Source organism: Phyllopteryx taeniolatus, chromosome 10 (genome assembly GCF_024500385.1).
Source record: "Phyllopteryx taeniolatus isolate TA_2022b chromosome 10, UOR_Ptae_1.2, whole genome shotgun sequence".
Lineage (NCBI taxonomy): Eukaryota > Metazoa > Chordata > Actinopteri > Syngnathiformes > Syngnathidae > Phyllopteryx > Phyllopteryx taeniolatus.
Genome location: NC_084511.1, coordinates 5,381,432 through 5,396,054, shown reverse-complemented (window position 1 = coordinate 5,396,054; position 14,623 = coordinate 5,381,432). Strand labels below are relative to the sequence as shown.

Sequence of the window (14,623 nt, the reverse complement as noted above, 5' to 3'; positions counted from 1 at the left end):
AAATACGACAACGGAGACCCCGGACTGTTGGACAGCTGAAGCTGTACATCAAGCAGGAATGGGAAAGAATTTTAACTACTTGAAGATTGACATTTTCACAGTGTAGCGGGATGCCTGCAGCGGTGTTGACTGCTTCAGTGATTTCTTTTTCAACTTTCAGCTTCAAAGAGGACAATTGCATTCCTGAGACCAAATGCTTATCTATAGATCTCCCCTGCAGTTTACAGGGCAATAGGTCTTCTGGGTAAAATATGAATCGAGCCATAAACGGGCTGTTTTGTGTAACATCAAAGGTTACGATTGCCATATGGTGGGTCAAATCCAGACTATCATTCCTTTGGGGATTCGGTTGACTCAGTGGTAAGAGGGCCACCTGGTGGACAAAAAGTGACACCAAGTATTGGTAAGAGGAAGTAGCTGTAAAATTCAAACCTTAGTGAACCAATCAGGTCTTGGGGTGGTACTTAAGAGTATGGCCACAGTTGCGAGACTATAAGCTTGTGGCCAACATTTTCGGGGGGGCTCATAGCGAATCTGACCATGAAAACAGCTAAGACACAAAGGCTTGTTCAATAAACCTGATTTAGCCCAACTGCCTATGTCTCGGCGTATTCTTTGCTTCCACTCGACGTGAACAATTTCTCAGACCTGGACATTCAGCTCAAGAACATGTCTGGACAAACTGAAACATGGTGACATCCTTTCTGATTTCCGGTCACAACATTTCACACCTTCCGCACTTCCGGCACCGACTGATGACGTCACATCCAGTCTACTTTCGGTACCAAACGATGATGTCACTTCCGGGCATACATCATTTTGACAGAAAGTGGATAGTATCCTTTTTGGGCCAAAATCACACCTGAGCAATGCATGCAACTAGTTTCTCCACACAGGAGGTGTCTTGTAGCTGTCATTACAAATAAAGGCTTTTGTACAAAGTGTTGAATAAATACCAGTTGGCATGTTCAATACTTTTCCCCTGTGTCATTTCATATTATTACACACAACTTAATTTCTGAGCTTTTTTGTCATACTTTCTTTGTATGTGTGGATTACTTGGGCTGTTCCCAACATCTGGGGAAATTTTCAGGTCAATTGCACCTTTCTCAAAAAATGAAATACAACGAAATGTGTGCGCGCACTTTTTTGGGGGGTGAAACGGTAAAGTCTCAAAGGCACCTTATGTTGATATTGACTTTAAATGAATTGAATTGCAATTTAGAGTCTACAATTAACCTAACATGCATGGTTTTGAAATGTTGCAATACGTGCAAATACGTGAGCAACACAGGTATGACTTAGCATTGTATTTTAGCAGAATAGCCAAAGCTTTATTCAGTCATGTTCAGCCTGTATTCATTTTGCTGAACATGGTGACCACGCTGAAAAAACATTTCCCTACAAAACTGCAAAGACACAGTATTTCCTAATCTGCCAGTGACTGCCATGGATGGTGGATGCATTTATAGTATGAAAGACAGTAGTGGTCACTGACATGAACTTTAGTCAGTCGTACTTGCATAAGAACAACAAATCAAAGACATTCGTCCGAAATACTGCTTGTACTAGATGTGGTCTATATCATTTGACTGATAGTCATGACTAGTAAGACATCTAGTGGTGTCACTGAGTGGGACACTGGCCTACAACTCAATTAATTAGTACAATACTCACCACTTTACATTACGTTGTTTAATATTACTACTAATAATAGAACTTTTTTCCCCTGTTCTTGCTCGTTTTTTACAATTCAGTTTTTTAATGTTGTTCTTTTGTTTTCATACTCATAGTATGAATAGACTACTTTTTTTCTCTTCTTTATCATTAATACTGCCATCCACATCCACACACCCCCACAGTCACGTTCACAAATGTTTGTCTATTTGTCTGTCTTGATTATTAATGCTTCACAATTAAAAAAAAAAAAAAAAAGACATCTTGTGGTGTAATTTAACTCCCATCAAAGACTGGAACTAGAGTGCATAGTTTCATGGTTGCGGTGAAGCGATTTTCCTCCATATTATTCTGATTGTAGAAACCCACTGCATTACCAGCACCACCTCAAGACAATCAGCACTATTTCCTGGCATTTCACAATAAAGCCGTTTGGTCATCCGGAAGCATCGTGTGTGATGATGTGTTAAAATGATCTGTGCAATGTCTGTAGTAAAAGAGTGCATAATATAGGTCGGCCGGTCTAGCCTGTGAACACAATCCCGACCATCGACATTAAGGCTGGTGGACGTACAACTGACACACTGTAACAGAGATATGTACTTATACAAATGAGGACACAAATGATTCATTTCATGCAAGAACACAGATGCCAATGAACTTGATATATTCACCATGGTGCATCTTATCAAACAGTCCAGTGGTACGATAACATAGGTCAAAATGAGTCGATGACATGGTTTAAGATTGACATCTATGCGGTTTATTGTTTGACTGTAAAAGCTTTTGAACACCAAAACCGCTTGCAAACGACAATATTTGAATTAGCCAACAGTGTGACGTCGTTTTGGTAATTAAATTCCTACATTATACTCGCCCACTCAACTCATGTGAACGATAACACAGCATTTCCGGGTTTTTAGTGAACTAGTCTAAGCTGTCTAGTCTCAGTTTTTTATTTTTTTTACAACAACACTTTAATATATTTGTAATTTTTTATGTAACCGTGGATGATGAAATAGTGACACTCGCATTCATTGTCGCCAGCGATTAACGTCGTGGTCACTTCAATACACATGAATAGGAGCAGATGATGACCTCCAAAGGGCCCCCCTCTTATGTCAAATTGGACTCACAGCACTCCGCACTCTCGCCGTGCTGTGAGAAGCAGCGGGGGGCAGGCTTAACCGTGGCGGCTCAGAGCGCTCTCTCACCCGGTGTGGGACACGATGATGACAAAATGATGTATAATTGAAAATTATGGGGTTGGCTGACTTTGTGTACATATTTTCTTTTTTTGTGTACTTAATGCTGCAAATATACTTCCTGTGTTTGTGTACTGTATTAAAAAAAACATTGAAATACAGATGTTGTTAGTAACGCGTTACATTTACTCAAGTAACATTTTAGATAAACTGTACTTGTCAGAGTAGTTTGAATTGACCATACTTTATGCTTTTACTTGAGTATTAATGTTAAGGAGAATCGATACTTTTACTATGATCGACACGTCGCTTCCTAATTTTATTTTTCCATTATTGCGTGCGCGATCTATTTTCAGACTTCATCTTTGACTTCCGCATAGGGTCCTGTTACACCAATCCAATGTGATCCCTAGTGTCATTTGACTCCAATTCACCAGTAAGATGGCACAAGGCAGTCACATGACTGCACACAAAGCCTTCGCGGGCCAATTAAAATGACTAATTTGGTGTGTGTGTGTGTGTGTGTGGGGGGGGGGGGGGGGGACAGTTTACAAACTCCGAAAAACAACAATTTTATGATGCAGTGTAGTTTCGAGTCTGCCCAAACGTGGATATTTCAGCTCACTTCTAACTTCAGAAAACACCTTGCAGTAAATTGCAGACATTTCTATTGCTGTTTTGGCAGTGCATCTGGCAACATTAGCCCTATTTAATGGTTATAAGTCACTGTAAAACATGCTTCTTGGGGATACGTGCCATGCTGTAATCTTAAATTCCCTATCACACACACACACACACACACAATCAATAAGTCTGGTCAGCAAACAGCTTCTTCATTCAGTCACTGAAGTGAATAAAGCAAATAATGTTTCTGTAGGGCCAAATGCATGTGTTTTTGGTTTCTGGGCACTGAAAAATTTTAATTATAACTTTTTATTTTATTTGACGTTCATAGTCTGAGTATTGGCGGCACGGTGGCCGACTGGTTAGAGCGTCAGCCTCACAGTTCTGAGGACCCGGGTTCAATCCCCGGCCCCGCCTGTGTGGAGTTTGCATGTTCTGCCCGTGCCTGCGTGGGTTTTCTCCGGGCACTCCGGTTTCTTCCCACATCCCAAAAACATGCATTAATTGGGGACTCTAAATTGCCCGTAGGTGTGAATGTGAGTGCGAATGTTGTTTGTTTATATGTGCCCTGCGATTGGCTGGCAACCAGTTCAGGGTGTACCCCGCCTCCTGCCCGATGATAGCTGGGATAGGCTCCAGCACGCCCGCGACCTTAGTGAGGAGAAGCGGCTCAGAAAATGGATGGATGGATGGATGGATGGGTCTGAGTATTATTATTTTAAATCATAAGTTACTCACCAGTTACTCTTTACTTGAGTAGTTTTTTCCCCCCACTTAGTACTGTCTTACTCATACTCAAGTAAGTATTTGGAGGACTACTTTTTATTTTACTTGAGTCATATTATTCTACAGTAACAGTACTCGAGTACAATATTTGGCTACTGTATCGACCTCTGCTGAAATAACACAACAAATCTAACAGTGACTTTGAACTTGACCATAACAGCTGTAACGGACATTCTCTCGCCAGATGGCACCATGACCCCCCCAACCTCGGACCGGGACTCCGCTCCCCCGCCGAGACAGATGGTCACAGGGATGCCTGGTCTATCTCACACGGATGCTAAATGAATTACCAGCCAGTCTGAAAGAGCTCATATATATATATATATATATATATATATATATATAAATAAACACATGTACCCAAAACATACTCAGTAAGTACTCCTTACATTTGTTTAATTGTACCTTATTGGATTCTGTAGGTGTACCTAATGCTGTGGCTGGTATGTGTTTGTACAGTATGAAAGGGTAATGTATAAAAATACTGCTCGATAATTTTTTTAAACTAAAAACAGAAATAAGATTTTCTTTTCTTATTACTATCAATGTTTTCATTGATAATGGAATGTTTTTCAGTCTTGGATCCTGAGAATGCTCTTCTTCTCCAGATCATTCATCTCTTTGAGGATCAGAGCCACATTGTAGCGCAACTCCTGGAATTTAGCAGGTGGCACCTGCACAGGAAAACAATAAAATTATGTTATTTGATAAATTTGCACATCATGTGTTGATGCTCTGCTGCTGTTCGATAATCTGGTTGAATAACACTTGCAAATGGGTAGAAATTATAATGACAGCCGGCTCACTCAGGCCTCGAGCCTGAATTGAGGAACCTGGTATGGAGTGCGGCACCCCCTTTTGACTGAAGTAGCTTACTAATTTACAGAAAGTTGGGTATTTAAAATATTTTGGTATAAAACTTGATGATTGCAACAACATATACATTACATAATAGAGCATTCTGTTTTAGATTGTAAACATTGTTTTGTGGCTTCTTCCTTGTTTTTGTTTTTGTGTGTGACAGGAAACTGACTTTAAATAAATTGCTATCACACTACATTTATTAAAATTCATTAAAACAAGTGCCTTCATCTCTTGTTGATGTTGGCTTTTAGTTGTATTGTAATTTTTTCTCAAACAACAACAAAAACTATTGTCAAATCTGTCCAGACTTTACAGTCAGGTCCATAAATATTTGGTGAAGTATTTTAACTTCAGACTTTCAGCTTTAATTTGAGGGTATTTCCATCCAAATCAGGTGAACAGTATAGGAATTACAACAGTTTGCATATATGCGTCCCACTTTTTCAGGGATCAACTTTAATGGGAAAACTGAAGGGAAAATTCCCCAAGAACAAGGAGAAACTGAAGACAGTTGTAGTAGAGGCCTGGCAGAGCATCACCACGAATGAAATCCGACGTCGAGTGATGTCTATGCGTTTCAGACTTCAGGCTCTAATTGACCGCAAAGGATGTGCAACCAAGTATTCAAAAGTGAAAGTTTGATTTATGATTGTTAATTTGTCCCATTACCTTTGGTCCCTGAAATAGTGGGACACGAACTGATGTAATCCCTACAATGTTTACCTGATTTGGATATCAATACCCTCAGATGGAAGTCTGCAGTTAAAGCACATCTTGTTCATTTAATTTCAAATCCATTGTGGTGGTGTTTAGACCCAAAAAGATGAGAATTGTGTCGATGTTCCAATATTTATCGACCTGACTGTATATTTAAGAATTTAAAAAGTTGATTCCTGTTCATATAAATATAATCTGTTTTTTAAGTATTTTTTTTTGCGCGTGTTCTTCTTTTTTTTTTTAAACTGAAAGTTTTGTTTGGTATTTATGATTGTTGTATTATTATTATTATTATTATTATTATTATTATTATTATTATTCATTCATTAATTTCCATACACTGGGGTCGCACGCGTGCTTGAGCCTATCCCAGCTGACTCCGGGTGAGAGGCGGGGTACACCCTGAACTGGTCGCCAGCCAATCGCAGGGCACATAGAAACAAACAACCATTCGCACTCATATTCACACCTACGGGCAATTTAGAGTCCTCAATTAATTTACCGAGCATTGTTTTGGGATGTGGGAGGAAACCAGAGTACCCGGACAAAAGCCACACAGGCACTTGGGAGAACATGCAAAGTCCACACTGGCGAGGCCGGATTCGAACCCGGGTCCTCAGAACTCTGAGGCAGACGTGATAACCAATTGTAAACTGTGCCAGATTATCATTGCTATTATTATGTTTTGTGTACAGTGCTTTGTTACAGCTGTTGCGTAAGCTCTAATAAATAAAGCTGAGTAGATTTGAGTAATTTAGTCAACCTCTTTCGATTGCAGTTTTGTTTTTAAGTTGTGCGTATATTCTGTATGTCGTTTTTGGTGGTATGATCTACACACTCATTGGCCACAACAACAGGCTACTACTGCCAACTATATCAGCAATAATACACACAAGAGTATAAGAAGATGTATACTCTTTGGATGTTGATGAACAAAGTTGAGCATTATCTTTGAAACAACATATTTTTAAGGTTGTACATAATATTATAATATGCAGGTAGGTGTGCCTAATCTTTTGGCCAGGCAGAGTACACTATGTCTCTCTAGATAAGAAAAAAGTACATAAAGAATGCCTAACAACATTGTCTACTACAACATATGTTTTCGCATTGTACATATTCTTTAAGTTAGTTAACCTTATTGAAAATGATAAGAATAGTAAACTGCACATTGATAAATGAGTTGTTCCCATAGTAACAATATAATAGAATTTACTGATAAGGCCCAAATTCCAGATTAAAGTGCCACTAATTGTGTAAGTACCTCAAATTGATGAAAATTTCCATCTGACATTTTCATCCGCATCAAGACAGACGGCTGCAGTGCTCTGGCCAACGAGCTGAGGAGACATAAGTGTCAAACTTACTCTACCAGACCCAGAACAGAGAAGAGCCTCCCGCTCTACATTACCTTGTAGAAATGGCCACATCCACTCTCCACTTAAATTCGTCGATTGTAGGCAGGTGGGGATCCCTCTGAGAAGTTGCTGTTTCTAGAGCTGCACGGCTGCAATTACAGAGAGGCAGCAAGGATGTTATCATTTCCCACGCTCTAGACTGAAGAAGCACAGTTAGTGTCACATGACCACTTAATTCAAAGGGACTACTCTATAGAGTTGCTCAATTATCTTGGTAAAAAGTGATATCAGTTGGGACTTCAGAAGTTAGTGGATGCTCATCTTGCAGGTGAAGGCGATACAGTAAAAACTGAAAATGGAAATGTATAATTTCAGTACTATATGTGGTTTAATCATCCAACTTTATATTTAGTATATGCAGTTGTAATTTTCTTTGAAATTGTGCAGCTGTTCTACATTCCCTCAGTTCATCAGGTAGACCTTTCACAACTTCACCCCACAGCCAGCTATGTACATGCTTTTTTTCAGTGTTGTGTGCATTGTTGACTGTTTCAATTTAAATAGCCTTCTTAAATTATATTGCCCATCTTTATCATTCAATCTTTTTGGGATGTTTAATGGTAAATTATGTCTGGCTTTATAAAGTATTTCATGCAGTTTTTAAGTCCACCAAATCCTGAAACTTCTATATATGTGATTTAAGAAAAAGACAATTTATGTTCGTAATTACCCTACATTATTCACTCTCCTGATGGCTCTTAAGTGTTACCCCACACCTCCACACAGTAAGAAAAGTATGGTTTATAAATAAATAAATAAATAAATACAAATAAATTCAAATTAAAAATAAAAAGTGCCGTGCAGTGTATACATTGACTTGTGAGTCAAAATGTGCCTTGTTTTACTTGGGCTAGTAATGGTTGGATATAAACTCATATTATACCGTGCCACCAGAAAGTATTCACACCCCTTCACTTTTTCCACATTTTGCTATGTTACAGACGTATTCTAAAGATGATTTGTGTATTGTTTTTTGAAAAAACAAAACAAAAACAAACAAAACCTACATAAAATATCCCATAATGACAAAGTAAAAACATATTTTCAGACAGTTGTGAAAATGTATTGAAAATGTAAACATCTAAAAGTAATGAAAATGTAAACATTTAAAGATAATAGGTAAATAAGCATTCAGACCCTTGGCTTAATATTTTGTTGAAGCACCTTTGGCAGCAATCACAGCCTCAAGTCTTCTTGGGTATGTCTCTACGAGCTTGCCACACCTATTTTGGGGCACTTTCTCCCGTTCTTCTCAGCAGATCTTCTCAAAGTCAGTCAGGTTAGATGGGCAGTGTCAGTGGATAGCCATTTTTAGGTACTTCCAGAGATGTTCGATTGGATTGAAGTCCGGGCTCTGGCTGGGCCACTCAAGTACATAGACAGGCTGCTCCTGAAGCCACTCCTTTGTTATCTTGGATGTGTGCTTTGGGTCATTGTCATGATGGAAGGTAAATCGATGTCCTAGTCTGAGTTCCAGAGCACTCTGGAGCTAGTTCTCTTGAAGAATTTCTCTGTATTTGGCAGCTGTCATCTTGTGCTCTATGCGGACTAGTCGCCCAGTTCCTGCAGTAGAAAAACAGCCCCACAGCATGATGCTTCCACCACCATGCTTCACAGTAGGGATGGTGTTAGCCAGGTGATGAGCAGTGGCTCTTCTATAGATATGACGCTTGTAATTCAGGCCAAAAAGTTCTATTTGATTTCACCAGACCTGAGAATTTTGTTTTTGCAGGTCTGAGAATCCTTAAGGACTGCCATGTGCCTTTTAGTGAGAAGTGGCTTCTGTCTGGCCACTCGACCATAAAAGCCAGATTTGTGGGGTGTGTTAGCAATGGTTGACCTTCTGGATGTTCTACCATCTCTGAAAGGGAACACTGGAGCTCCGCCTTAGTGACCATAGGGTTGTTGTTCACCTCTCTGACTAAGGCCCTTCTTCCTCAGTTACTCAGCTTGGTCTGACGGCCAGATCTAGGAAGGGTCCTGCATTTCAACTCCTCCACCAAGCTAAGAATGTTTTTTGTTGTTGCTTGATAGCGGCAACAACATCCTCCGCGAGTGTCAAGTTCTTTTTTGGTGGCATTATGTTTTTTTCTTTTTTTTTTGAGCCCGTTCACTTTTTGAGTTTTGAGTACGTTCACTTCTCCCTTTTTCAGTTCTCTAAAATTGTTTGGCACGGTGGAGCACAGCGGCATGCGATGTGGTCACTCACCGGAAACCCCCAAATAAGATTATTCTTTTCCTATATCCAGTAAACACGTTTTCACCATCAGTGTGAGGAACAGTGCAAATGATTAACCAGAAAATCACCCATTAACAACCATGTCCACATGGGCTGTTGTTCACGTCACTCAAGCAGGGCAAGCTCAAATAGGCATGTGCTTGTATTTTGTGTGGATGGTGACCTCAAGTGGATAATTAAAATACCTGCACCTCCCAAAAGTGCAGTTCCACATATTGGCATTGATTTGCACATATGAAACTTATAAATGTATATAGGAATATAATTAACAATTGGTTGTTTTCCAGAACTTTGGAAATATAGTCATAGATTTTAACAAGAATACCCCGATCACTAAACCAGACTTCATGTTTGTTGCTGAACTGTGCCTAATGTTTCACGTAAGACTGTTGTGAGGGCTCTTGACTGTGGTGCACTTCATGGTCATCATCCAAGAACACTCCCAATAGTCTCAGAGCAGCACATCAAAGCCTCAGTGAAGTTTGCCCAAGAAAAATGGAACATGGGGATGACTTTTGGAAGTCGGTTCTTTGGTGTGAACAAAAGTTGAGCCGTGCGGACATAAGGATGCTGTTGAATGTTTGAAAAAGGAATGGCAAGGTCGACAACCGTAAAAATACAGTTCCAACAGTGAGGCATGATGATGGGAGCATAATAATGTGAGGCTGAACATTGTTTCATGGTACCATGAAAAAAAAAAAAAAAAGGATTACGTTGATATTTTGTGAACAACATCAAAACAGCTGCTGGAAGTCTAGGTTTGGGTTTTCACAAAGTTTTCTAATGTGAAAATTACCCAACGCATACATGAGAACTGGAGGTAACTCCCTCTAGGAAAGTCATTCCTTTAAAACAGCTGTCATCATACCTCTTTTGGGGAATCCAGCAATCTTGAATCCAGAAGTATTTACTAACTGCAGACCTATGTGAAACCTCCATTCATTTCTAAAGTACCAGAGAAATTACTGACTACTAAGGTTCAGGAAAATCTAAGGGGAATAGCCTCTTTGAAAGGTTTCAGTCCGGCTTCTTCTCAACACACAGCGTAGTCATAAATCTGCTGGTGGAAGCAGATGCTGGATCACCATCATCACTGAGCCTCCTTTTTTCACTGCAGCTTTTTGACACAAAACCGGCCACGCATCGAACTATCACACTCTGCAACAAACCGGTTCCAGTCATAACTCCTCGTCTCCTGTGGTGTCCCTCAAGGGTCGGCCCTTGGCCCAATTCTTTTCATTTTGTATATGCTCCCTGTGGGTCGTGTCACCAGCCAGCACGGAATAGCTTTTTATTAGTAGGCTGATGACACACACAGCTTTATATAAAAATGTACCATAACTCCTCAGCAGTCACTCCGCCATCAGCAACACCATCATCCACATTCGCCACCTTCCAGGAGATAGGTTTTTTTCATTCACACCTTTCTGCAACTAAACACTTTTTCTAGCCAAGATATCCCCCTCTTATCATACGTCACCAACCTTGGCATACTATTTGTCACCCATATGCCCTCTGACAGTAAACATCTATACAAAACCTGATTCTTACGTCTTAAAAACATTGTTTAATTCCTTCAGTCTGTGTCCCTGCCAGATGCTGAAACACGCCTTTGTCTCCTTCAGGCTGGACTACAGTACTATGATGACCTCTTTGGGATCCGGAGCAAGAGCTTTCACAAGCTGCATTACATATTGAACAGCACTGCTCGTATCCTGATAAGTGTGAAAAAACAGGAACATATTACTCCCATCCGATACACTCACTTTACTGGCTTACCATTACCCAGCTGGTTGAATATAAAATGCTCCTGTTAAAACATCTCTGTATCCATTGCAAATAAATTGTATTTGTATTATCATTGACAGCATAATCATACATAACAGTGGGAGAGGCAAGAAAAGAATTAATTGTAAATACACACCGATTTCCAAACACCACACTGCAGAAATCTGTGATGAAGTCTTCTGCTATCCTGGCGTCAAGACAAAAATGTTTCAAACAGGAAGGAAAGTAGCTGAAGTACATCAACACAATGCAATAAAGTCTATAGTTTTAGATGTCTTGTGGTTATCCGAATATTTTCCGGGTAAAGAGAAGTTCTATACCTTGCTACAGTGACGAAGGCTGAAGCATCAGCCAGGTAAAAGAAGTTCTCTTTACCCGAATAATATTTTTCTGACCACAAAAAATATCACATTTTTCATCAAAGAAGACATGATGAACACAATGGATGTAGCCAAGTCTTGATACTTGCCTCAGTTCTCGAAGATCTTCTTTAAAGGCCTACACAGGAACATAAGCATTACGAGACAATTGCTTTCATATTTTAAACACCACTTTGTATCAAATATTAAGTTCCCTTTTAAACAAAAACTGAAGATTTTTAAAAATCTGAACAGGGAGAACATGAAAAATCCACACATTAAGGCTGGAGCTGAAACTTGAACCCAGAACCTCAGAACTGTGAGACTGATGTGCTCTCCACTGTCCAAACAAATGGGCATCCAGAGAGTAGGACTCTATGAGTATTGCTCTTACTCCCTTGAATGTGGGCTGTGGGTTAACTACTATGTCTGAGGTCGTTTCAAAATGTGAGAAAGTGAAAATTCCTTCTGAGGTTGGACGATGAGGCCCTTTTTATTATTTTGTTACTAAAATGATTTCCAAATTCCAACTGAAAACAAATGACATTATTTTGATATACAATGTTGTTGATAGATTCCTACACTATTTCTTCTCTCAATTACCGCTGTAGGGTTTTTTTATTTAAAAAAAATAATAATTTAAAAGATTCCTAAAAAAACCTAGGTCTGTTACATAATAACATGATTTACAAAACTGTGTCACAAAAAAGTGTTGCAAAAGTTTACCATAAATCAAATGGGATTTGAAAAATAATTTCATGGGACAGGCATAAGAGTACTGTTGTATCGATATCAAGTTGAGTAAACTAAAATATACACAAGATCCCAAACAGGAAGGTACTGTGTCTTTTCCCACGCGCTATAGATCCAAATAAAGATGCAATTCATCCATCCATCCATTTTCTGTCCCGCTTATCCACATGAAGGTCGCTGGCATGCTGGAGCCTGTGTATGTTCATGATGGCACCATGCAGACTAAAAACTACTTCATTTCACTTGTGCTTTTTCTCTTTTACCAAAAAAGTCATCCTGCTAATCCGTCTCTAGCTTCTGGAAGACAAAATTCTTGATTTGGGATTGTGTGCTGTATTGAGTTGCTACGCATCGGCTGCCTATTGCCATGATGACATGTCACTGTCAGTATACCTGAATGGGTCATTTTCCATATAATTTTATCAATAATGGTAAAGACACATATTAAAAAATATATATAATCAATCCAATTTTGCAGTCTTTGTTTATACCACGTTGGTTTTATATGGGTAAATGTCTCCTATGCGGAAACAGCCATGCTTAAAGTCCTATTTTCAGAAAGTAATGGATTTAAGATTTTAAGAATTCATAGTGAAGGTAATCCTTATTGACAGAGCAATTGGTGGTGGCCCATTGAAATACACTTCTTTTTAGAATGGTAAAGTCAAAAGTGCAATAACGGTAAAGACATAAACAGCTTCATAAAAATGGTGTGAGTTGCACAATTTATGTGTTGCCCTTAAAACTCTGCGGATACAAGTGCATAAATGACCCTAACTACTCATTAAACTCTTGTCTTTATACAATCGTAATAACGGTAAAGACATGCAATAGTTCCGTCACTTTCACAAATTCCTGCATGTTCATTCATTTGTCAGAAATAACATTTTATGTTGCAGTCTGCTATTGTGTGAATGCAAAATGGCTGCCACGGATACCTCTGGTGTACTGCAACAACATAATAAGGCGATCTTCAGTGGCATTAACAGTAAAGACAGCTTGAGTGACAAAGAAGGATCGTTCGTATAAGAACCACACACAAAAAAGGAACTCTGAAGACACACAGATGCATTTGTGGTAGTTTTCATGGAAAATCAAATGCCTCCAAAAATGTAATTTGTATCTTTAGAAAACATGTTGCAAATCATGCAACTTAAATTGGGACACCTAACGGTAAAGACAAATTTCTGGCAGTAAAAGTTTGAAGTATTAGTTCAGAATATCTTTTTCTTTGAAACAATTGTGACTTTTTGACAGATAACTGCCAATAATTAAAATACTAATACCAGTAAAATTAATTGATTGTCAAACGGATTTTTGGAATCAGTGGAGCATGTCTTTACAGTTATTGATCAAAATGTGTAAAACTAATTTTTAATAAAAATACATTTAAAAAAAAAAAAAAAGGCACAAACCAATAGGGCCTACTTTCTCTCACATTTTGAACCAGCTTTCAAGTTTATAGCAATAGGCTCACCTCTTGTTTAAGTAATGACTGCGGTATACGAATAGCCTCAGACAACAATCTGTACATTCCAGCTACAATGTGACTGAGCTTCTCCTGTGGAAGGCCACTGTTGTCTGCTATTGACTTCATCGTGTCTCTGCAGTCCTTTCCCTCCAGGGCATTCACCACAACTGAAAATACAAAACATATTTAGTTGATGAACGTGTTATTTAAAGCGGCTATTTCCTACATTCACATTACTACAAACAAGAAATTACCTTTCAGTAATTTTCTGAACATCTCTTGCTCCACATCCTTCAAGCCATTTGACATCGACTCGATTTCAGGTGGTATTCTAGCACCCAGAAAGCTGGTGTCCTTTTCGTGGGAAAACGACATTCCTAAATATTATATTTTAAACTAAATACTCACTAATAAAATTTAAACAGTCAAGTTTTGTTTTAGAAGACGTGACAACTTCCGCGTTGCGTCACATGACTTGTGTTAGCGAGCGTAAACCTCGCGATAACGTATTTCTTGCGCTGACGATTGAGCTCACAGATTGAACAGAAAAAAGATACGCCAGCGCTGTGTAACAGCCCGGCGAACCAACGTGCCAATGTGGCTGTCATTTTGGCAGGGGCGACATTCCCATTAAATTGAATTCGTAACTTGCTCATTTCTCTTATGATTTTCACGAGGTTTACTGTTTTGTTAATGCCGAACCGTGTATTATCAATAGAGAA

General features: G+C 39.1%; 1 protein-coding gene across 1 annotated transcript; it reads right to left on the bottom strand.

Moving 5' to 3' along the window:
- Window positions 1–4,671: 4,671 nt before the first annotated feature.
- Window positions 4,672–14,395, bottom strand: commd5 (COMM domain containing 5). The gene is made up of 7 exons (XM_061787286.1): window positions 14,156–14,395; window positions 13,908–14,068; window positions 11,788–11,816; window positions 11,455–11,505; window positions 7,285–7,380; window positions 7,138–7,213; window positions 4,672–4,966 (listed from the first exon to the last, which is right to left on the bottom strand). Exons 1-7 carry the CDS (start codon window positions 14,274–14,276, stop codon window positions 4,865–4,867), a joined length of 636 nt encoding a protein of 211 aa, XP_061643270.1. The 5' UTR covers window positions 14,277–14,395; the 3' UTR covers window positions 4,672–4,864.
- Window positions 14,396–14,623: the final 228 nt, after the last annotated feature.

Excerpts from the sequence above, each read along its gene's own strand:
- commd5 (XM_061787286.1), bottom strand. The coding sequence starts at position 14,276 with ATGTCGTTTTCCCACGAAAAGGACACCAGCTTTCTGGGTGCTAGAATA. Across the intron at positions 7,214-7,284 it reads GATGTGGCCATTTCTACAAG|CTCGTTGGCCAGAGCACTGC; the intron begins GTAATGTAGAGC and ends ATGTCTCCTCAG. Across the intron at positions 4,967-7,137 it reads GAAATTTTCATCAATTTGAG|GTGCCACCTGCTAAATTCCA; the intron begins GTACTTACACAA and ends TTTCCTGTGCAG.